A 25,753-nucleotide genomic window follows, 5' to 3' on the forward strand; every position below is an offset into this window, starting at 1 on the left:
ACTGTAGCCGCTTAAATCTCACACGCTCCTATTTCTTCGTTCCTTAACTATACCGTTCATTGAATTGGCCTTATTGATATAAACAATGAACCTAGTTTATTTTTGCCTCGTATGCGTGATAACGCAAACAGCTTTAGCCTACAGCTATAACACTGCACCGAGGTAGTAGTTCACTCAAAGAGATCCGTGCGTAAAAAGAAACTTTTTATGTTCGTACAGGCACAAACATACGCTGTCCCAATATCATCAAGAAGGGTCTTTTACTGGCTAGCAACACAAATGCACGGACATGCAAAGCCAATACCGACTCCCTTTTAGCCATCTGTTAAGTATCAGAAGAAGTTGACTTGTGTTTCTCTGATTCTTTTCCAATCATCGCGTTTGATTTTTGTACCTGAAGTGGCGAGATTCGTTCTATAAGCAGGTACTTACGAAGCACTTGCTTGAGCCCTCACCACTTGAACAAGAAGTGTTGCCCCTTTTATAACGCCTCTTCGGAGGCATCGTCCGTGCTGTCACAAGCCGCATTGTGGGATTACGCTGCCTGGAAGGAAGTGAGTGCTCCAAGCCGAAGTAGAAACCGGATGACAGGTTCGGAGAATTTTTCAATTGGTAATAAAAACAAGCCAGCGGGTATTATTATATAGACGCATGGTGGCATGCATACGAACTTACGAGTCGACTAGCTAGCCAAGCTCCCATAGCCTTTATAGCTAAGAACCTATAAGGGATTTACGTGCTCCTAAACAAGTTGACTTGTTTGCTATTGATAATGTAATAGCGTTATTGCGTCACTGTTTCCGTATGTTGATGACCTTAGACGCTTTATGCTGAAACTGTCCCATTTATAAATTAATATAGCTTTGTTCTAAGCCACGATCATTGACGAGGACAGTCTATATCGACGTAATCTGTAGACGCATCGATTTTATCTTTGTGTTTAATCAGAACCTGCCTGTTACTGGATATAGCAGGATACACCGCAGATAACTATCTAGCTATTGGCAAGAAGCAAAAACGTAGACGGCACGTGAGCTCTTCAATAGACCTGTTTATGTTGATTTGCCTGTATGCCACAATGCGACTACTAGTCGACCGACACGATATGGCTTCCTTTGCACACCTTAGCTAGAGCCATTAAAATGAATTTCAATTTAAAACAGTAACCCTTGTGTGAAGAGACCGCGAGTCGTACCTGCCCCGTACAGTCAATATCACACAGGGAAACATAGAGAACAACCAACCTAGTCTCTAACGTGACTTCGAATGACGTGACCGCTGAAAATATTTTGTTGATATAACGCGATAATTGACTCAAAGAACACGTGTACGTATAGATGAATTATCATGAGAGAATAGTTTACGGTGGTGAACTTCAGCGTTAGGAGCTGCACTTTACCGTTTCAAGCCACAACTTGGAGGGGAAAACGTTTAACGCAGCTTAAGGATGCATTGCGTTTTCAACGGATATGAAACGTGCGGCCTTATCTACTTACGTGATAGGTGCTCAGTTCTTTAGCTTTTATGCCTAGTGCTGTTTTTCAGCGTTACTTCAAATGACTGGCACTTAGCGCCAAATTGGATTCTGATATTCGATCAATGCCGATGCTCATTTTTCGTCCATGGATCACGAAACCATTACGATCGTGCTGTTCAAGGAAATAGGCTAAAACAAAGTTACGACTCCCTCTGTGGAAGAATGAGGCAGAGGTAGAATAGAATATCCGGTGTGACTACATTGCCAGGCAAAAGTGTAGCCGGCACTTCGGAGTACATTCGTAAAGTTGTTTATGTACTCCATGTAACGCTTGCAAAGGCAGAGTGTTCGTGCAACTATCACCGCATGACACGGATGAGTCGAACTATTATGACTTCCTAACTTGCCGATAGATTTATCGCGCGTGACGAGGTCAGCAATACTCCATTCATTTTTACAATGTACATTTGAAACAATTCCATCTACTATTCTCAATTAGCCACCCAGGAAAGGTCAAGTCTAGATTCGACGCTGTGGCTATTGTGAGCCACCTCCCTATTAAACAAATTACCATTGACAGTGAACGTGCTGTTGGGGAAGAAAACATTACGTGATCGAGAGATAGTTGTTGAGACTACGTAATATCAAACTCCGATTCAAGGTTTTCGCAGCTAGATTTAGATGACACAACCCTCACGTGAACGACAGAACTCACCCAGTTTAGCAAGTGAAGAGTTGAAAGCGGCTTAGTCTCATTCGGTCAGTTATGCAGCACTTAGTTTTAATAGGGAGGGATACTTGCGAGCAAAGAGTACTTGCTAAATACGAGGTGAGATGAAGGCATCAAAATAACATGCTCATTACCAAGTAGCCATAGATCTCTTAAGAGAAAGTCGGTGCGAAGGAGAATTGACAATAATAGCCATCAAATGCATTATAGAGTGAGCGATTAAAGAAAATTACTTAGATGAATAGGTCTGTCTGGACGTCGGCAGGTAAGATGTATGCTTCAGCATTTTCTACTCTGGAAGTAAAGAGATCATCTTGGACGGATCATAAGCTGCATTCAATTTTATTTAATAATTATCTAGATGAAAAAATTAAAATACATCGATCCTATCGCGTGCTGTTAAATCGATACGGTCCTGGCAACCCCTTTCATCGGCAGGTAAACAAGGATAATCCTCTGAACTGACGCGCAGGTGTCACAAATTACTTTATGTCAAAATTTATTCTTATAATGCCACTCTAGCGACATCTGGACTTTTATGGATCGGACACTTTTGAAGCATTTGCGTGTCCTGTTTGATTGCTTTTAAGTAGCCTCGAGAACATAGGAACCTATCACAGCCAAAGCAATTTGCTGCTTTTTATGAAATTAAAAAAAAGTCGTACCGGTAAATGCAAGGCAAAAAATATATTGAACCAAAAAAATAACGTAATCCAGTAAAAACATCGATGGTCATCTAAGCTAGTTACGGTAAGCTGTCAGCTTGCAGCCGAACATTCTGTGGCAAAGCATCGTAGCACTTTTTATTGACCGAAAAAATCAGTTCGTGGAGAAGCTCGTGGATTGTATTTTTAGATTATTGTCCTCAAGCCACCTAGAAACTAAACGTTAGTAAAATTGCTTGTTGGCCTAAATATGTTTTTCTAAGATTATTTTGCCCCAAAATATCTACTTTATCGTTTATGACTGAAATGCTGACTAAGTTGGTGTTAGATCACTGATTCGTCAATTTGACGACTGTTTGTCATGCTACAGTTGAAGGATGGAAGAGTTTTTTTTTTTTATAAACATTGTGAATTAAACGCCTAGTTTACCTTGAACGCATTTTCAGACTAGTGCCTTGTTGTACAAACTAGAAACCCAAAGTAATCCTTGTCTAAGATATATTCAAAATTTATACTCACCGACTCAGAAAAATCATATTCATATCAATATGTGTCAAGACTTCTAGGAAACGAACGCTATTAGCAGAGATAGCGGTTAGCCGTTATTTATCTAATACGTTGATGCGATCATATATATTTTACCTCACGCTTACCCCAAGACTAGTTTATTTTGTATATTTTTCATCAGTGATTGTGTTTTATTTCCGTTTGATGCTAATCATAAGGACTATCGGTCAAAAGAACGGGCGAAACAAAGTCGAATTACTGATGTTGCTCGTTCCTATCCAGAAAAAATATATTTTTTACGTTAGCTAACGGAAGGCTGCCAAAAACATCAAAGATAGCCTACCGCCAAACAGTCACTGTATTTGACGCTACCCGTACATTGCTAGTCTATTCCTATATTCCTGATGATTCTATCCTGTAAACATGTGTTACCTTAAGCCAGCAACTTTCTTCACTCCAATGTAAATACAAATCCTTATATAGGTTTGAAGTGATTTCGGGCGCATTATAATTAATATAAGAGATAATCAGTGTTTAAAATCGGTCTAAGAAGACTCTGCAGTAAAAAGGGGTGACAAACAAATATAAGAGATCTACTTGTTTCTGCACTTAGAACTACATAAAATCTTTATAAGCTCTCAACGATGTGTCGACGATGATGGGCGCTATTAAACTTTATTTCAAAGCTGAAACAAGTCATTGCTTTCTTCTAATTACCCCTCCTCATTAGACGATTTGCAACCACTGTTTAAATGTCATACACATAACGATCCAAGTCTCGCAGTAGCAACGGCAGTGTAGAAGGATAATCTAACGGGATGATCCGGCTGCCTGTACAGGATACTCTCGATGCACTGAAGATGCCCCGATGTATGTATCGGTTAGTCAAAGTTGAGTTCTAGCGCGGTCTAAATAGTAGGAACATAGGTATCCTTTAAACAGCCTTTGAAATGTAAAATATCGGTATAGTAGAAGGTCTATCGGTACTATGTTTGCTTGGCGACCGAATAGTCGAGGTACGTTTCTCGGATTGAGCAAACTTTATTATAGGTCTCGTATTAGAAGTCGTTACGATAATATCAGCATGAAGAGACTATTGGTCCGGGTTTGCATTGTAGGGCAAAACGATGAGAAGCCTTACTTCGCATCGTTTTGCCCAGTTTCTACGCATCCGTTCGTGCAGGACGGAGCCAGAGTATTATTGATCTGTTCGCATTATATACACGCAGTATACACAATTATATATTCACATAAGCATTGAAAAATCGAACCAAGCCAGATCATTTACAATTCATACTTCAACTTTCGAGTTTCATGGGCTAAAAGGCCACTTGAGTGACTATCTGTATAATTAGTGCTCATAAGCAGACCGCATTTTCATGTGAGGTTATAAAAATGATGATGATATCTTATTTTTCTCCGACCCTCAGATCATTCTTTCATAAGATTAGACCAACGTATTGGCTGATTGGTTCTATAACATGATGACAAATGACAAACGACAAACGAGTGAAGACAGCAAAACTCTGTCAGCAGTTTCCCTCCTCTCCCGAACGCTCTCCTATTGCCGTCTCGGCCGTGAACGCGTACTTAACGTGACGCCTGGGCTATATTGAAGGATGGGCAAGATAAGCACGCGTCGATTGGGTATTGTGCGCGAGTGAGTTACGCGTTTTGCTATGCTCTCAGTATACTAACATCTGGATTAGTCCGACTACAAGGGACAGGTACGCAAGTTCGTTTTCTATTGAAGGTACCTTCAAATACCAAAAGCGTACATCATTATTAGGTAATATAGAGATATGATAGAATAGTGTCGCACCCCGCTCCGCACCTGTAATACGATAAAATACGCAGCGACTTTAAGACGACACTGCAAATGCAAGTAAAAATTAGAATGTAATTTCAGTCGTAAGCCAGCGGACTACGTTCCAGTTCCAGACCACTAAAAAGGTTTTTTCAATTCTTACCCCATAGCGTACCATTTCTGTATGCAGAATAGATCTGCCGTAGTGAGTTTAACCCAAACAGAGGTCTGCCTAACGTAATACTAATAAATTAATTATATGCGGGCCGCAAAGAAATGTGGTCTTCTAAAAGACGTGTGCAATTGTACTCCAAACGCTTTCGATTGATAGAAAAGTGCGTTTTTTGTATGAGGCAGAACAACGATCCCTCAAACAAGTTGTTATTAGAATATACATCAGCAAACAACTCCATTTATACTTTATATGGCGTTCATTTCAAATCCTGCTTTATAATATAGTGCTGGCTTAATTTGAATTCTGAAATACTGCCCAGTTTATATATAGACGGTTCTTTATGATATCCGAAGTAAAAACTCCACTTGCGCGACGTTCGTGAAGTACGTAAGACACGGTAAGCAAGTTCTGGTGGCACCCGTCATTAGAAAAAAAAGTCATTGAAATAAGCCCGTTTGTTCTAAAGATATCTTTTTAAAACTGCGCGTTTGATATAAGTCAAGGACAGAATGGTTCGGAACGAAGTTGGAGATTGAATCCAGTACGTTATGCTTGCGTGTCTCCAGACAGCCAACGTTGCAGTTAATTCTATAAACATAAAATTACAGCACGCGGAAATATTTAAGTTGAAATGACGATCGTATTTTGAGGCACATGCTTGGAACAGTATCCAGTGTTATCTTGGTTATTGGCTTTTTTAATTATCCTTATTATATACTTATTATTGAATAATAAGCAAAAAAAGGACATATTAAGCAGCAATTGTTGACAGACTGTGATTGAAGAGTTACCTTATGATCGAGGCAAAATGTGTCTAGACTTGAAAATGTATGGCCGTGTGTAAACAAAAATCTTCACTTGTTCATTGCAATTCTGTCAGTAACTGCAAATACGGCATAAGTCATAAGGGACACCGTGGCGTACAACTAAAACTACTACTTGGCAAAAGTATTCACCCAGAATTCAGGCATGAAACGTGATCAGACAATGAAAAATTTCCTTTCTGGACTTCAAACGTTCGATCGCCGTGCTTAATTAAACTCTAGTCGAGCGCGTTGTTCAGAACGAAAAGGTCTTGACTCTATCTCGCCTTAATGATCTTATGGTGCCATTGTACGTAATATTGGACCAATGGCCTACGAACGAACACATCTGTATTGTATTGCATTTACGAGAACGTATGGTTTGACGCCACTCGGTGCCTGGCCACGAGCTCTTCCAATAAAGAATTCCCAATAATTTGATAGTGACATTCATTCTACGATAGGCTTTGGTACATAATGGATGACATGTTAGGCCAATGCTACGACACCACTATTATAGATTGTTATTAACGCTTCGGAGAGAATAGCCAATGGTGTAAGTAGCTTTTGACTTCAGCTTTCCCGAGTAGAAACTAAATAGACAATAATCTATAGCATATTTTCCTGCTTTTCGACCGTTTGGTAGGACATAGGGCTGAACAAGACATATTGTGCAGCTTCGCATGGGAATGGCTCGGTGTTCAACAAAGTCACTTTGTATATATATATATAATGATGGACGTATTAAAGAAGCGAAAAAGGCTTGGCTCCTTAGCGACTCGTTAGCTAAAATGCCTTCCTGTGAAGCATGACTTGTAAAACCCTTACGAAAAACATGCGTAAAATCCGAGCATTAAAATACGTGCTTTCCACAACACGGAGCGTGTGTACGTGTTTCATAGCGGCACTTATACGAGCGATTTCTAGTTCCTTTAGCGACAGGATTTGTTTAAATTAACACCTTGTAGAGAATTGTTGATGGAAATGAATCGATGTATGGCTCATTTCATATTCGGCTTGCAAAAGTGCAGGCAATAGAAATACCATCTATCTATCTGTTTGGTATATGATATGGACGCTAATGGAGTCACGTTGTCAAAATGGGTCATGGGTCAGTCCCAAGCGACTGCAGAAGCCACGGTACTACGACTTCACTCCCTGTAACATTCAGATTTTAATAGATAAACTATGCTTGTTTTTGTTCATCGAAGAAAGCCATCGTGAATTCAAATTCATGAACACCGATACGTCTAAGATGGCTTCATGAGGTACGGGACCTGAACAGGTGCAATCTGAAAATAGCATTTGGAATTCCTACAAGACAGCCTTTGATTTCGCTCGTTCCATTCAGAGATTAATACAAATTTAAATGCATACAGCTTTATATCGGTTAGTAGATATATAATCTGAGTTTTTAGTATGCTGTTTAAGGATCACGTCTTCCAAAAACGTTCGCTCTGTTTGGCGTTAGCTCGTAGTAAATTCGTAACGTGTGCATCGCTTAGTCCTCATCGTACAGAGAATGTGTCCTTATAAGTGTACGCAACATTCTGTTTACGATAAAATAGCAGGTAGATAGATACAGGTATTATTCATTCTCGTAACGGTGCTCTCGTTGTTAATTTACAGAAGCATAAAGAACCAGGTCAATGCAGATCCTTCAGTGTACGATTACCGTTTACTTTCGGTCTGTTGTTGGCGATATTTCGTGATTAAGGGCTCGGCCCTCGTGCCTCGTTCCGCCAAGCTTATAATCAGAAGTACGATAAACCGACTTTGTCCGGAATCAACCACTATCACGATCCCCATACAGCGGAAATATATTCGGCCACATGAATGCCACACTCAACCCGGACCCTACCTGGGTCGGTGAACGGCATTGGCTAAAAAGATATTATGACAATTCCGTTCTGAGCATTCTTATAATCATCATGTTTTCAATGGGCTGCACAATTCGTTGGAAGGAGGTAATTGCGGAACGATGCATTTTTTTATTCTGCAAATAAATATTTTTATATATTTTATGGTAGCCAATTCTAGAATTTTCTATCTTTTTTTTTGTCTCTAAATAGTCGACGTTACATTTAAATGGAGCTCAGTGAATTCGAAGCGGACTCTCGAAGCGAATACTAATGTATTATCTAACCGTTTTATTTAACTTGAGAGTATTTTTACGAACTATATAACTTTTTTATCGTATTTTCTAATTGAGCTATGAAATATCAATTAACTTCTTTGCCGTTTCCCCCGCGCTATTTGACAATACTTGAACTATATGTAACAGCTGGATAGACGTCATACTCAAGAATTGCAACTCACGTCGTAATGAGGTACCGAACCTAAATCTCAAAATTCAGACAATTTTCTGATTATGAAACAATTGACGTTGCTCCCTTAACCCAGTCGATGGAATGCCACCGCGTCACGGGTTCGATCCCATTTGGATACGTGAATTGCACCAGTCTGCCTGGAATAATCGGATCATTAATAGTTAAGAAGGATCGCCTTGTTACAGCTGAGCACGATGATCATCTTTGGCAACTAATGTCGAACATACAATCAAGAGGCCGCAAACATCAAGTCGCTACTTAATAACATGCCCTTCATCAAGGAACTACCACAAAGCAACAGGTGCACAACGCTCAGACGAGGATTCGACTGGCTCTGTCGATAAGTGCTTTGCTGCTGTATGGTCGGTCGCGAAACGCGACCCCGTCTTGTCATTCCGTAAACGTCAACCGTAGAGGACTAATGTGCTACTTGGACAGCGCCCCCGGGCATCTAACTAACGAAACAAAACGACTACGACTGCCAAACAACTAGGAGACGGCGCTCCGAGTGATAAACTTGCTATTAAAGTAGATTAAGGACTTGTCCTTTGCGTACATATTTCTATCCTTATATGCCGTTCAGTGCATTAGGTCTCACCATTGGCATTAGCTGACATTCTGCTGATCAACAGCCGTACGTATAATTGCTTGTGGACATGTAGTTCTGTGTAGAGAGATTATTTCGAAAGAGAGCGATAGTAAACTTTCACTACAACTATAAAAAAAAGCACAAATTATATACGGCAACGACGTTTACATAAGAAAATTTCTTAGAAGAGAAATGGCTGAATTTCTTAATGATGGTATCTGTGTAATGATCTTCAAATCGAACAAGCGTTATATTTGAAAGGGCTAGTACGTATTAGTTGGCAGTAATGTCAAATACGGTAGACCTTTTCAGGACTTTCCTAGTGATAAAAATAGTGCCTCGAGTATGCATTATTATATTGGCAGTCGCAAAACTGGGCGCTTGAAGCATATCGAATACATAAAGAGATAAACGTTGTAAAACTATTACCTAAAAACGCATTGTAAAGTCCAAACATCGCCAGCGTTTCACCTCTTTCCTTCTTTAGCAAAATGAACTTGTCGGACCTTTGAAAAAGAGGTCTCATACTGTGATCAAATAACATTTCCCTTTTTTGGTTTTGCAGCTGATGCACCATCTGTCCCGACCATGGTCAGTGTTAACAGGATTGTTTTCGCAGTTCTTCCTTTTACCGGCTACGTCGTTTGTCCTGATGAAAACTTTTAACCTGCAGGGTTATTTTGCACTTGGAATGCTCATCCTCTCCTGCTCCCCCTCGGGCACTACGTCCAATATTTTTACCTACTACCTGGACGGAGACGTACCCCTCAGGTGGGTATTTCTGATAGCGATTCTTGTACTGAAATTGAATTCATAAAATGCTCGTAAGTATGTTGAAATTGACATTCGACAGACCGAGTCGAAAATTTCTATAGGTCGCAATTCTGAACCTACTAAACATTTACTACCGAAACCGTTATAGAATACTGACAATGGAGCATATTGACTTTTCTTTGACTCTTCGCCTAAATGTTCAGACGGTCGGTTTATGTATTTAATTGCAGGAGGCTTCTAGTCTAAAAACGCAATAAGCGCACTTCTTGTTGCCAGATCGTTTCAGGTAGTACTTCGACCGCTAATGGCATATAACATACCATATGGTAGAATAATTTTTATTTACCAGTAACAGATTAACAGTTAATTTTGAGCACTTAATACCATATTTTTCAAGAGACTCTTCTTGCTATTTAGGCCGTCCATAACAATGATACGGTAGACAGGCTCCATATTTTGTAAGTACGACTGGCAACTAGATCATGCTGTGCGTTCGTCAAGCTTAATTGTCCCCTATTTTTGTATTATATTTTATTATTTTATGTTATTTATTTTTTCATTTATATTATTTTTGCCTAGTATAATTCTAATCATTTATTTAGGTGTGAACGTTGTCTAACTGCAACTTTCTAACTAGCAGATATTGGTTCGGATATTCTCGGACGAGTTGATCAACGTCAATTCTCTCGGTAACTAACCATTGTTATTAATTTCGAATTTCAAATCATCTCACTCAACTCAGCATCTCGATGACAGTATGTTCAACAGTTGTCGCGATGGTCATGATGCCATTTAATATGTGGCTTTACGGTCGTACTTTGGAGACCAGCTCTGGCATAAATATTCCGTACGTTAAGATGGTACGGTCCTTGGCATATATTACTGCCCCAGTGGGTATGGGTATGCTAATCTTCTACAAGTTCCCTAAGGTGGCGCCCTACATTACGAAGGTGAGTGGGCCGTTCAGCTTTTGTCGTTTCATAATTCTCAACTTATCCATACCTAAACTACACAAATCTAAAGCAAGTGAGCTATTCACCTGTGACCTGACACATGGATAAAGTTCTTCTTGATTCAAGATAATACCTCCAATCATTCTAGATATTCCTTTTTTTCAGGAGACCACCTATGCTCCATTTGTGCTTTGGCATATATATTATAGGAATATACAGCTTATGACCACATACATAAAACAGTTAGGGGTAGCAGATGAATTGTTCGTAAGTTCTATTATCTTGAACAAAAGAAAGTTTCGCTCCGCAAGTGCTGCTTAAATTCTCTTGATTAGATTTAAGAAAATCGTGTTGTAATGAGGAGCATTACCTCGGATTGCTTTGCCTGCTTTTATGATTACAGCTTTTTGTGATACGTGATCGTTCGCTCAGCTCAGTTACCAGGAAATACCAATGGTTTGGCGATGCCGCCGGCAAAAAATAGCTGGTGAAGCATCGGTGCTGAGAACTTTCTTTGAAAGTTTACAAATTAATATTATCTATTGGAGTTCCGTTGCAGTTTGTATTTGCCTCTAATTTCTCCCTCTGTGCTACTTGACTCTGCTTGGACATCAGTATGGCTAAATTCCGGTCTGAGGGAAGATTAAATAGACGACCCCTGTCAGCTTGATGATCACGTTCAGTGAGCTTTCTTTTTCCCTTTGGGACAAAAATGGCGTTATCGCACGAACATATATACATGACGTATCGAGAATCATAGATTAAACTTGGTGAGGGTCTACGAAATGCCTACAAGAAATTATAATATTTCAGCTAGCCGTAAATAGCTACTACCATAAGTGAACGTTTACGGCAAAAACATTTTCGGTGATATTTCCTGTAGTAGCCAAACCGTTCGTTGTTTGGCCAACGAAATGTTGGTGTGATAAACTCGAAGTTCGGTATTATCAAAGTGAATTTCAAATCAATGTTTCTCATTTTCTATCGAAGAAAATTAAGGCTCGCTTACCTTTGCAACAAGGCGCTTTAGGCGTATCATCAAGGTGGGAGGCTCCGTTTTAGAACGTAATAATATTAGCGCTAGTAATTCCCCTTACTAGCAAATTGGCTAAAGCAGGACCGCATCTGCTACCGATTGCAAAACATCCCTAGCATGGTTTGCGAAATCCTGTCGTGAATTAATAAATATAAATCAAACGTCCTGGCGAGGTGTGATTTATATTTATTCATCTATCAATATTTTTTTCGTTTGTTTTGCGTGCAAATGTTCGATGACTAATGTTCTCAACAACGCTTGTTCACAGTTGGGCTCAATGGCTGCCTTTGCCATGATTGGAGTTTCGCAAGTAATGATTTTCATCATTTTCCCAAATATATTCGTTGCCGTTCCTTCTCAACTCTTTGTTGCCGTCTCCGTTCTCCTTATCGCAGGTGTGTTACAAGTAGCATATGAAAATTTTCAGCTTCAGTTCATTATCGTGCGTTTTTTTCCACTGTTCAAACTTTTCGGGTTGCAGAGCGTCAATCGTTGGCATTTTTGTTGCCGATGTCCGTATAACCGATTCTTAATTCTAAATAACAAATGCGATTTTGTCTCGCGTAGGACCCCGAATAATATCCCATATATGATGCAGCATCGCCTTAAAAAGTATGTGCGGACCAAAGCTGTGTCTTTCGTCGCTCATTTGCTTTTCCTCTCGACCAACAGGCTTACTCGTGGGCTACCTATTTGCAATGGTGACAAAACGGTCGAATAAGGCTTGTCGAACGATTTCGATTGAGAGTGGAATTCAGAATGTTGGTATGGCCATCACTGTGATTACACTGACGATCGACAAAGTAAGTCTCAAAAGCTTCTCTTTCCTTAAAATTTTCGAGCTTGTCAAATATAACGTCAGCGCCCATGTACTACTACACCCTGTGATAAATTGTTTTTGAATGAATTGTTAACTGAACATTCCCAGCAGCATATATTGTCCCTAGACAATATATGCTGCTGGGAATAACATATGTAGTATTATTTTTGAAGAGCCGCATCTGAAATTTACTTTATTGCTAAACCAACTAAATTAGAAAGGCTTAACCGTCACCGGGTGAATGGTACCATGGCAACAAATCGTCGCATGTATAATCAGGGACAGCCAAATAGTAGGTATTTTTAAAGGATCTAGGAGACCGCTATTTCCTAACTCAGTAAGCTTCTTAGCTTCCCTATCTGATCACTGAAAGTCCATGTTGTGAAGAAGGGCGTAGATGTGGCTCGCTATGAAAAAGATGATTCAGGTTAATCCTTTCTCCGAAGCTCTCTGCTGGCTTGAAATTGGCTTCAAAACATTATGGATAAATGGCATTTAGGTATAACGCTTTGTTTGCACTACTTAATGGTACGCTGTTCGAGTGACGCTCCAGATGCGAGCTATTTTCCTTTGTCATATACCACTATCGAATGGAGGTCTTGCTGGCAACATCAATGCAACACACGAAAGAGCCATGCATAACCCTAACTCTAATGATTCTTTCTAGTTTCAGGAGCAAGCTCTAGTATTCCCTTTGTGCTATAGTTACTACATGCTCTTTATGTGCGTGAGCAGTTGCATCTCGTACAACCTCTACATGAAATTCTGCGCCGCTAAATATGTAATCGATGACGAAAAGAAGGTCCCGCCCCGGATCGGTAAGAATCTGCATCGTCTACACATAATCAGGCTTAACTGATTCAGGATTACATAGTGAACGATTGTTCTTTTTCGTTAGATAGAGAACTCTTAATCGGTCTTCATATACGTGTTCATTATACTTTTTACTTCAGAGGCTTATTGAAGATCTCAGAATATGATAATTCACGTTCTCTATGCGTCCAATGTGTATTCTAAATTATGCAAAGCGCTTTGGTTTTGGACGCATACTGACATACGCCTACGTCCAAGCCAGGTGTATATTTTTTACACAAATTAACAACAAAGCATTCTTCAATCAGACTGACAATGTTGAATCAAACCCTACCTGATACACAGATAAATATAACCTGATGACTTTGTTTCGTGTGGTGCGAGTAATGCGACACGAAGTCATATTGAATATTAAAAACTTTCTAAATATTTTTTGACTGTTCATTCGTTGGGTCGTTTTCTACACTTGCAGCGGTTGACGCGTGGGTCCCTTCTTCGAATAATGCTGACCTGACAACAACCTCTATTCAATCCCGCTAGCGTGCAACGGCTGCAAATCAAAGTCTTCATAGTACAATACTCGACACTGTATTGGCAGTAACCCATTGATGCTATGTTACTTGGAACAGTAAACAACAATATATTAATGGATGTTTTTAACTTTTCTCATTTTATAAAACTGCCAGTTAATTTTTATTTATTTCATTTCAAACAACAGTCACGTTCTTTTTCGCTAGTTGACCTTCTAGATTTTACACGCAGGACCGCTGTTCTAGTGAGTTACCCTGTAACCATACCTTTCTTGTTTCATTTAAAAAACGTTTTGATTGTTCTGTTATATAATATAAACGTGCGCGAAGTACTAACTGTTGTGGTCACATATATTAATATCACATTGTTTATGTCCTACTACTGCAACCCAACAACCGTGGATTAACGAGTATACGTATAATAGCACATTTTTCTACCATAAACGCATCCCGCTTTAAATGCAGGGTTGTTAGCCATGAAATGTGCTTTTTTAGCAAACGTTGAAAGCGTAATTGTGACGTACCTCTCATCTGGTACGGAAATTAATTAGACCCTAAGTAAGCAAGGAGGAGCTCTTAAATGAATTGAATTCTTATTTAATTGCTACCACCGGAGGACTAAATCGCCTGGGTAGCCGCTGAGACATCGGCCGACTCCCTCAAATCAAGTATTGTCTAAAGAATTAGAACTTTTGATGAAGTGCACTTAGTCATGGCTGATTTAGTAATCCGGAAATTGAAACGTGCGTCTGCTATGCGAGCTTCCAAAAGTTTGCCAAATTTCAGGACAGCTGAGAGATTCTATAGAATATCGGAGCCATGTGGTCATGCCGCCTTTGAAGAGTGGACACAGCGCAGACCTTATTAGCCAGCAAGTCCAAAAGAGCAATTAGAAACGTAATTATAGGAGCCTCGTTGTTGATACAAGTTGCACAAATAACGCGACAAAAAAGCTTACAAAAACTCTATCTCATTGATTCTACTTTTGTTCATGTTGTCATGCTACGATTCATTTATTTATATATACATATATATATGAATTTAATCACTTCCGTCTGTAAATATGATCAACGACGCGTTAATTACGATAATCAAAAGAACAGAAAATATATGCTATGTTACTGTTAACAAGAATCAAGGAAATCTGTGTGCTTTTCTTCGTGATGTTGTAGTGCCTATGTATACAACAGACCAATGGTAGAATGAAATACGTATAGTGTTTACGTATGGAGCGTCAAAGTACTACTCAGGCAGGTGATTTATTTTTTTTCTGATTTCTGCTGAAGACGCATAATCGCAAACAAACATTAAAAAAAATTACTATTAAATAATAATAAATATTATATTTAATATAAAATTAAAGGTGTTACGCTTCATGTTGCGGAGGATATTAGTTCACGTCTATGGGTAGCATTTGTAAGGATTATAACTAGTATTCGGTCTCAAATGCTCGTGCCAGAGACATATTACAGACAACGCGGTTAAAAGCAATCGAATCCCGATGGAAATTGCAATAATATTGATTGTGATCAGGCGTAATCTACCTTGCCATTCCGGCACCTGAACTGCCGCAGTAAGCCGCAATGAAAAATATATAGAAACTTTCCAAATAGGTTAAATAATTTTACTTTGATTTCTTGGCTTGTTTTGAAAAATGCGAACTTGGGACACAATAACGTACTTTCTAACCTATGGCTTGCGGTGGCACATGTTGAAGAGACCGCTGTTTCAAAATTACAAAATTAAGTTTTATTTCATTGTACAAGATAATGCAGTATCGTGCAAGTTACAAAATAAACTTAGTAAGATGGCAGTGTTTCTAGAAACATATTCTATCTGCGGGACACGAAGACTTTTGAACTAATGGAAAAAGTCTCACAGGCTTTCGAAAAAAATATGTCTTAGTTGACTGTATTTAATAGTTAACGTACAGTTTGACGATAAGCAAGGTGAATTATCGTGCGTAATGGCGATCACCTTTAGCTTAAAGAGCAATGTTCGTTTACCTGATTTTCGTGGTCAAAGTTTGGTCGAACCTTCGCGGTTGCTATCATACGCTGGCTATGGATCGCGCCTACATCATTGACAACGAAGTAGGCGTTTTTGAGCTGTAATAGTTACGTAGGACGCATGCGTATGCTCGTCTCTCGTTCACAAGCATCAGTCAAAATGTCTGTTGCGACAAAATAGAAAATGTAATTTAAGGATTCTACTTCAGCTGTTTAGCCGCCTCCTTGCTTTGTGTTGAATACGTTCCTTTGATAACTCATATTTTACGGATCGACAAACGCTCGCTTGCAAAGTCCATTTAAAAAATTATTGTTGGAGTATGTTTATTCCTAGCTTTGCCTGTTAGTGCTTTTCAGGCGTTCAGCTGACATGGCTGCCCGACAGAAGCTGACGCCTTTTCTATACACAAAGGGTAGGATCCTCGTGGACAGACGGCGGCCTAGAAGAGCCTTTAATTATTTAGATAGGTGTGTCGACCGTAATAAAAATGTTAATTTACGAAATGCTTTCTTCCCATTTGTTTTTGTCTTCACATAAGAATAGCATGTTGGGTATCTGAGGTGTCGCGATGGGCCTGGCATTCGAAATAGGATCGTGCTCGTTCCTGTTCAATTGATGCCAATGTTTTGCAGTTATCATTTGAGTAGTTATATGTATATATAATGGATTAGAATAAAAAAAAAATCATCGGGCAAAAGAAAAACAAATTTTGAAAGACTAATTTAACTGGTATTCCAACTATAAAGTGTCCTTTTTTTACATCCAAATTTTATTTATATCCAAAAGATCTTGGCCTTTTTTCACGTAATCATAATCTTTTAAAATGAATAACTTCAGCTAAAAATATAAATGTTTTTTTGTTGAAATTAAATATATTGAAATAAAAGAAAATGTATTAATTTTTCATTTTTTGAAGATCAATTGTGTTCTACTTATTGCAATGAATTTATTTAAAAACTACCAATAAATATATCAAACTGTATCAGTGAAACGTCAATATCAAATAGCTAATTCAAATCCTAACCCAAAAAAACTTGGCGCCTTTTGGAAGCAGTCAATTAAACGGTCATTGCTGCTGTTGAAGTTCGCCAGCAAGTAATGAACAGAGCCGGATAGAGATCGTAAAGTCCGAGATATATTGTGATCTACATATATTTACTAATTGAAAATCTGGTTACGTCTATTGTGAGTCTACTACATAAATTAGTATTGTTATTCGTCTATTTATTACCTCGTTCTCTTTATTCTCAGTCTTTTCGCTAAGTTCAAAATTTAATACCTTATCCTATGGATTCTGCCTTTCGAGGAGAAAGTTTTATGTGTCATAAGACTGGCCTGTATCCTACCCTAGCGTAGGATCCACTCGTTGAAGTAGTTTCCGGTGCTTCATCCTTAATTCTCTGTAACAGCAACGCTGTCCAAATTTTGAAACTATCGAGATCACAATGGATCATTTTTAATGATTTTATGAAAGGATTTTTTTAATGATTTATAAACAACTATCTTTATCTGTTGATCTCAGTTATAGGTTTTCGAAAAAAACAATGGATTCTTGTTGTATTTGTAGAAAGAGTTACACCAACTAGGCGATCACAGATATTCCTTGCTCCAATAATGTGCACAATAGCCTGTACACTGTTGCGCTGTCCTTTATGTGCTGTTTATAACGATATGTACATCGGATGCGGTTCGAGCTTGGTTCAGCTTCATTTTAGCTATATTAAAAAGACAACATGCGCCATAGAGGGCGTGTCTTCCCTAGTGTCTCCTTTAAAATTAAATAAATTGCTGTCTGTGAGCATATAGTTTTCTTAGTTCCCAATCGTCCTTTTTTTCGTCTGAACGTTTGAATTCTACTTGTCTGCTGTCTTTATAGTATGTCCTGCTTCGTAGATTCCACGTCAGCAGATAGAGTATCTTAAAATTGTATTTTTAGTCTGATTGAATTTCGAGTCTGAACTTAACGTTGCTATCACAGAATCAATGAACGCCACCTGGCACCTATCGAAAGATCATGTCAGAATGTTCGGATTTACAATGATTTTAGCCAGCGTAAATTCGGCCTTTTTTTTCAACTAAATTTACGAATGGGCATTATATTTAAAAATAAATTTCATCAAACTTCTGCCCGTTGATTCTAGCTTGATCCCTTTCAATACGTTTACAAAATGCACACACCTATCCTGAAATACCTGAACGTTCGCAAGACATAAATTTAGGCAGTACGTTCCGCTGGTGTACCTAGTCCGTTAATTAATTATGTGCTTAAATATCTGTTTTGCAGTCGATAAAGTCGTTTGCTTCACCTACATTTGAGCCAATATTCTACCGAATGTGCCCGTGCTCATTAACGCCGTCATCGAAAGTGATGAAATCCCTGCTTTTACAGATACTTGAAAACATTGCATACTGCCGTAACTTTATGACTTAGAATAATCTCTATATGGGTTGCGTTCTCGTAAATCGCTCGTTTCTGATACATAGATCAACTTCTTCTATTTTCTCTTAACTTGCAATGGTCATTAAAGGCCATAGTCGAAGTGTTTGACCGAACGAAGTATGTACAGAATTTGTCGTCGTATTGATGTACAGTATAAGTATGCCGCGCCCCAATAGCGGGTTGTTTTTCTGTTTATGAAATTCTATTTTATGTGTGGCAGCAACATCAGCTGCACCTATACGTGATGCTTTGATTAACTCTAGTACCGACAGTAGCGAAATAGACAGCCAGCCCCATAGAACACTCGCTGTCGATTCGTCGTTGTTATATCAGAATGTAGATTATCTACGATAGTACTATTAATATATGCCGTGTTCTAGATTTCTAATTTGTGGGCAGCGGTTCGTTTTCACGACGCAATATAGCTTCATGATAGGTAACGAAACAGGGCTGCTCACAGTAAATCAGTGCAAGTTTTTGAATTTTGCACAAAATTTTAGTAAAAGTCACAACTTGGTTTATGTTTATTTTGTCACACTGTCAAGAGAAAGTCGGCGTCTTTATTCCGTAAGCGTTTTGGAGTTTGGCTTAACCTGTGGATGCAAATTGACCTCATTGCCCCTCTGAAGGGGACTTAATGCCTAACCAGTGAAGCAGCTTCCCGTGCAAAGATTTCCGTCTGCTCTTTAAGATTGCGCCATTAATTCTGCCGTAAGATTGATAAAAGAGTCTCGCGTGGATACGTCATTTGCGTTTGTTTGTCGTTACAAGGCACGACAAAAGCACGATCAGTTTACGCGCATAGGTAAATATAATTACGGCATTTAGTCTTATGGTGGTTGTGTTGATGATGATGATAGGTGGAGACGAAAAATCACTTTCTCACGATGTGAGCACTTCTGCATTTTTCCTATTAAAATGTATTTTTAGAAAGCGATATTTGTAACCTAACTATCGATAAAACTGGCTCCGATATGTCACAGTACGTTATGCTGGTCATCTTTTAATTAGCTGAGCGTATTGCCGCCATGACGTTTGACGGTGCTTCGTGCTGCATGAATAAGTAGCAGGTTGTTTCTTGTCGTACTAAAGTCAGTGAAGGGAATTTTACGAGCCTCCCTGAGAATCTTCAATCTGTATATATTATGGCGTAGCAACACACTCGAGGATATCTAGTAGTCTATATGCATTTTTATAAGAAGAAGCCGTCTCTATTATATAGTTGCGGTCTGCATTTTACCGCTTTCGGCTGTTGCAGTTCTGGCGGTTACTAATAGTAATACTCGAGAGAATTATCATTACGTTTCGACGAGGAAAGCGGCTCGAAATTTCGCTTGTTTCCACAGATATGGTTTTCCCTTGTCTGTCGTTGAACGGTTGAAAGTGCGTATGCCCGTCTATCTAATCATTGTGTACGCTACCCCGTTGTTATATGGCGTGGGAAGTTTGAGATATGAGACGGCTGGCCGCAACAACAACGGCGGCGGCTCAAGTCTCTCAGGTTGTGTAGCAGCGCCGTTGCCACCTTTGGGATCTGGCAAGCTTGAGCGTCTGACCCGTGAAACAGGGAAATGTTTCACAGAAGAAGCAAAGTTAAACAAGAAAATGCGCTATACCGACACCACGGTAATACTTTGGACCGGAGACAATGTTCCACTTAGTTCACTCTGTACTTGCTTGACGAGAGCATAAGATATATGAATAACGTGTTTCAACGCTAAGCAACCCTACAAGAACAATTAAAGGCTACTAGTTTGATTCAGATTATCTTTGCTACATATACTATACATAGGCCAACGTAGTCTGTGTTCAGTTAGGTAGCTAAGCTCTAAGACCGACCATGTGTGCATGGCTCTAGATTGTAACTGTAGAAACGTTTCTGGCTTTTGAATTATATAACCATAGAGAAGATATTAAAATGAGATTTCGGCTTTTTGATCGTAGTCATGTATGGCCAGACATCCGAAAAAAACGCGCTAAACAATTATTAACCATAGTAGATCTTATTTCAGGATGATTCAGTCGTGATGAGAAATCCGTTTTATTGAGAAACGAAAAGGACAAAGCAGCCATGTGTGAAGCTGTGAAGGTAAAGCTAATTATTTTTTATGTCGACGTTCGATTTGTGTTCATTATGACAATCTTGTGCGTGAGTGTGTGTGTCTTTTTCTGCTTTCTATATGTATTTATATATGTTCGCGATCGGATTCTCTACTTACTTTTCAACCAGAACCTCATCGCCTTTTTCGGTCAGCTCTGTTCCATGTAATGCCCTACACTTTTTATGAGACTGGCATCATCGCAAACTTCTTCAATAATTGTGCCTATAAAACTAGCCGCAAAAAGGGAAAGCTTTGTGTGTTTCTACCGCGATTCTGTTTATCTAACTGATAGAAGCAAACCCTTTTAGTGGAGTATCCAAGTATTTGCATGAAAAACACTCTATAGTGTACATTATTCACGTAAAAGTGACATAAAGCATATTGCAATCTTGTACGTGAGTCCCGACTAAAATGTATGAACGCATATTTAAATAGTATCTATTCGCGCCATTCTATACATTGCCGAAGCTGATATCCGCTTGTTTTAATGTATCAATGCATGCGATCACTCTTTAGGTAGGTAGACAGAGTTTCGTGTTAATTCAACACGGTCATTGTCAAAGAGGTAGCCTCGCCCGTGAAGCGAACTGTGATATATTAAACGCGCTAAATATTCACTCCTAGTTTATGTCCAGCAATTATGTTTTCATCTTGTCTTGTATATATGCATGTCTCACTCTCTTCACGAACGTTAGAACGTTATTGTCACCCTAATCGCAATCACAAATGTGATCTAGCAAGCCGCCTGACTTTTCTGAGGTCCTGCAACCCCGTTCTGCAATTGCTCATTTGGCACAAACTACCCTGACTTCGGCCATCAATGAATGAATCAACGACATCGTAAGCTGAAGAACAGACTGCGCGTATATACAACGGTTATCGGTTAACATATCATACAATCCATAACGATAGTTTTACTATTGCAACATTAATTACCAGGGCTCATTCACGTGTGGCAGCATTCGTTGACGACGCAAGAATGCACGAAGCATATATGTTTTATATGCTAAATGTGCTCTATAGATTGTCGTACGTTATCGCACAGTTTGCCTCATAACGTAGGCGGCACGCGTCATCGGCGGCTGTTTAAGCCGCATAAAAATACCTACACACACAGTGTCATACGTACGGAATAATGGTCTCAACGAAAATTATTCCACCGCTTTTACGGGCACTAATCAGTGTTAACTTCTCCGACTGGGCTGGGTATGCTGGCCACTGACGGGGCAGCTCAGACCGTTGATCCATCTCGGACGGTTTGCGGCTATAGTGGTGACGGCTTTGTCTATTCGAACGGCGGGCACCGTACTTGATGAATAACGTCGCATAGAATGCTCCCGCCGATGCGGTGCCATGGCCAGTAACGTCACAGCAGGACCAATGCAAACGAAACAGTGACGTGTTGCTCTATTCCTCGTCGGCGCACCATCTGCCATATCGTACTGATTCTTCTCGCGTATCTTCTACAAAGATGTCTGTTGGGCCAGCGGAGTAGCTACATACGCGCGGCGTGGCGTACCGCCCCGAGACTGGCTTTCCCCTTGGTCAACGCCTTAGTCAAATGGCTTGAGAAACAAAAACGCAAGACGGACATTCTTATGGACCGACGAGACACGATAGAAAGCATTACCACCTGATGACAACATCTAGTCGATTTATTGTAACTGGTAGCTCGAGTAGAGAGATGTTAGGGCGAGAAAACGGTGCGAGAGAAAGAGAAGCACTGGGAAATACAGAGAGACGCGGCGGTGAACAATACAAAAACACTGCAAAAATGAGTTATGTGAAGACAAGATAAAGTGAGGTAAGAATATGTGTGAAAGTGCCAACCTCTTCCGTGCGTCACTGCTGAAGGACAAACAGCAGCGGAACTTTCGAAACTCAAGAAACTGGCGCATTTTACCTGCAGGGCTTAATACGGAACTCACTGGAATGGCACTAGGTGGAGTGATGATTGCCATATAACGTTTATGCAGTGTTCCTTTATATGAAAGAGCGAATCATCTGAAACCAGAAACAAATCCTATTGGATAAGTGCGTGACTTTTACAGACGAAGTGAAATTTCGGTAACGGTACAATCCTACTGCGTAGATTTAACCTGTGTTTTTCTTTCCTCCTTTCTGGGAGCGCTAATGCGCGCTATCGCTCAAACTCAATATAGGATATATAGAAACCAGAATAGGTCGTTGTGCTTCAGATAAACAACGACGCCACGTGGCCGTACCACTTAAGCACATTTGGCTCCAGGCAGTAGATCTATGCGTGCAGACTGACAGGATATCACTCCTAGCAAAACAATTATAGACAGGAGAAAAAGCGCGCAAAAAACGTCCATATGCTAGGCATATTCCCTTATTTGGTGTCGGAAAGTAAACAAGTTATCTACCAATACATTTCACTATAGGACTAGGTGAAAGGCCCTTGCTTTGTCGATAGCTTCTTGTTATTCTTTTTTTATGTTCGCGTCGGTGTATAGTAATCGATTTGATCTGCGCTCCGCGCTGCCTGAACACAATTGGTTACGTAAATGTCCAGGTATATTCAGGATAGCTAGTACTGTGTACTGGCTTTCGCTGTTTAACTCCAGGTGTATATAGTTAAACCAATTAACTTCCGCAAATAGCAGAGTGCCCTATTAGATAGCTAACAGCGAACAGTTAAGGCAGGTTTTCTCAGTGTCTGTGTCCAGTACCTATTTCGGTAAAACTGTATCACGTGGATTCGATCATCGACTTGGTCATAGAAGATTTTTTGCAAACTCTCTTCATGGTACAATGTAACTGCTCGAAATATCATTTTAGCAATGCGACAATGTAATCGGCTATCATTTAGTGAAAAATTAATACTAACAGTAATAGATAAAGATAATTGTAAATAAAACACGACGTTATTGTTTAAATTCATAACCTTCAAATTTAAAGTGTCGACCTGAGGCGTCTAGTGAACTGTTCCGCCCTTTTATGATTACTACGCGCCCGTGTTCCTTGACGATTATTTTTTTGTCATCGTTATTCGCTACCGGGAGTTATTATTTGGATCGTTCGGAAGCGTTTCTATATTGCTTCTTTAATATTGTTCTTGAAAACATCTACGTCGTGTGGGAGAAGAAGATCGCCCGTCGCACAGAGCTCTACAACGCGATGATAGCAAGCGTAATAGTTACCCATTGGTCCGGGTGGAGCGACGCCGGCCTCTCATGCACTTCGGAGATTTTCAAGCGTAATTATCTATACATGTATATGTTGCAGTAGACGTCGCAAAAACATGGGAGCATCGCACGTGGGGCGACGCCTTCACGCAACAATTTCAGTGATTTCTAACAAATCGGCATTATCAAAGAAGAAAGCTCTATTTGTTACAGCCTCTTGCGTCTGTTTCAGGCTAGTTTATTTCGAAGATGGATGTAGACTTTCGAATTTGGAATTTCTTTCGACCAAAAACCTCGCTGTCTAAATAACGGCACACAGCGATAGCCCCTAAACCAACTAACAACAGATTATTCTCCTACACGCGTGTCCTTCAGCATTAACTTCCTTGGCTCTGTACTATATATATATGTTTCTTTAATTAAGTAAGCTTACTTTTGGTACTAATAGTTATTGCTATTGATGTATACCATTATGTTATATTTGAACGTTCCTGGATAATGTGTTGTTCTACACAACACATTTTTAAAGTTATTCTTTTGTATTAAAAGACTTAATTCGAGTTCCCCACTGCTGCTACTCTATATCGTCAGTCAACTTTCCGCAAAAAAGTACGGATTGTGTAAAAACACAATTGAACATCATTGTAGCAGGTAAGCACAGGCTCGCGTGACGTTGAGCTTAACGTACATTACCATCTTATTCTTCTAACCTGAGGTCGTTATTTCATTTATTAGTGATGAGTTCGCGGCACCGTACCTACCATCACTCAGACGTTTGTTGTCGTGGGGAAATACATGTTCATGTGTGTATATATCTGCCTCGCACGTAGTCGCTACCAGTTGTTGCTCGATTGAGGTAGAATCAAATGGAGACTCTTCTTCACCCTATGAAAACAAAGAACGAAAGAGGACATGTAGGACGAGGAAGGCAATTGGACAAACTGTTTCAGACCTCTGATAAGCCGAAAAGATGCCAGATGCGCTCTGGCACTAAGACCGTCGCGCACGGCATACGCAGTGCAGACGATGCCAGAACTATATGTCGTTGATATGTATACGCAGAAGAAGTTATCCCGGAGAGCAGAACAGATTACCCAGAGTGACAGTCCGAAAAAGTTTTAAGCGCAGCTTAACTTTGATTCAGACTTAGAAGGAAAAAGCAACGACGGACCCAGAACTTGTGGTGACTGACCATCAATGACGGCCCCGATGGCGTGATGACCTTAGTGATTATAGACCATGGCCATGGTTTGTAATAGCGTTTTTCTACGCTACGTCGACTTGTCAACATGGGCTTACGAATGGAAACCGAAAAAGACATGTTGTCTTTATCTGTTTGTAGGGCAAGATGAAACACAGCATAAAATGACATTGTAACACCATTTACCTGTATACATCTATATAGAATCTTGACTATGTAGTGAGCGTCTCCGCAAAGGTGAGGGTTTGCTTCAGTCACTAACTAAAACAATGAAGAAGAGCAAAAATAGAAGCAGCAGCGAAAATGAACCCCAACAATTACAAACCGCAGAGTTATACCGAAATAAAAACAAAAAAAGAACGCCGTGTGGAGCTACCGCACCACTATTACATAACATTATAATAGACATTACGACAGCCCTATAAAATGACGGACCTCCCGAAAGAAAACGGCAAAAAAGTATGACGCTATTTCCAATGATCGCAATTAAGCGTGATGAAATATTTAATATACATTAAAAGAGCAAGCAGGTAAAGTGTACTTATGATATAAAACTTATTATAACAATTCAGACGATTTCTCATTTATAAATAAGTGAAAGGGATACGTATGATATCAATTAACTTCAGGTCCACTCCGCGTGCTATTACGATCAAATAAGTAAAACTAATATTGTAATTGAGACCCGTTAAAGTTACTCAGGTGGGCAAACATAGATAATATTTCTTCAGCATATCCTGTTGCACCTGTGAAAATCTACAATCGTTTATCTAATTATGCCGCATGATGATAAATTTTGTACGCTTATCTTGTTGTAGTTCAGTTTCGCCTCGAGTCATATA

The 25,753-nt window shown here is 39.6% G+C and overlaps 1 protein-coding gene across 9 annotated transcripts; it reads left to right on the forward strand.

The window, feature by feature from the left end:
* The first annotated feature begins 514 nt into the window (after positions 1-514).
* On the forward strand, positions 515-25,478 carry LOC111268146 (sodium-dependent organic anion transporter). Of its 9 annotated transcripts, none has more exons than XR_015314087.1 (10): positions 4,997-5,106; positions 7,794-8,131; positions 9,649-9,854; positions 10,600-10,807; positions 12,115-12,241; positions 12,519-12,649; positions 13,334-13,484; positions 13,952-20,085; positions 20,472-22,634; positions 24,446-25,478. XR_015314087.1 is itself a non-coding variant. In XM_022846920.2 (8 exons), exons 2-8 carry the CDS (start codon positions 7,997-7,999, stop codon positions 14,017-14,019), a joined length of 1,026 nt encoding a protein of 341 aa, XP_022702655.1. In that variant the 5' UTR covers positions 515-591; positions 7,794-7,996; the 3' UTR covers positions 14,020-15,371. The 9 variants fall into 9 exon arrangements, 4 of the variants coding, with proteins under 4 accessions (XP_022702655.1, XP_022702657.1, XP_086827696.1 ...); XR_015314086.1 differs by having other exon boundaries at positions 20,472-22,628; XR_015314088.1 differs by having other exon boundaries at positions 20,472-22,595.
* The last annotated feature ends 275 nt before the right edge of the window (positions 25,479-25,753 follow it).

The sequence above is a fragment of the Varroa jacobsoni genome, unplaced genomic scaffold, assembly GCF_002532875.2.
Source record: "Varroa jacobsoni isolate VJ856 unplaced genomic scaffold, vjacob_1.0 scaffold_1262, whole genome shotgun sequence".
Classification (NCBI taxonomy): Eukaryota; Metazoa; Arthropoda; class Arachnida; order Mesostigmata; family Varroidae; genus Varroa; species Varroa jacobsoni.

What these genes read in the sequence shown, in the direction of transcription:
- LOC111268146 (XM_022846920.2), top strand. Translation starts at nt 7,997, where the DNA reads ATGAATGCCACACTCAACCCGGACCCTACCTGGGTCGGTGAACGGCAT. An exon ending in GACGGAGACGTACCCCTCAG is followed by an intron (nt 9,855 to 10,599) that starts GTGGGTATTTCT and finishes CACTCAACTCAG; the next exon opens with CATCTCGATGACAGTATGTT. An exon ending in CTCCGTTCTCCTTATCGCAG is followed by an intron (nt 12,242 to 12,518) that starts GTGTGTTACAAG and finishes CTCGACCAACAG; the next exon opens with GCTTACTCGTGGGCTACCTA.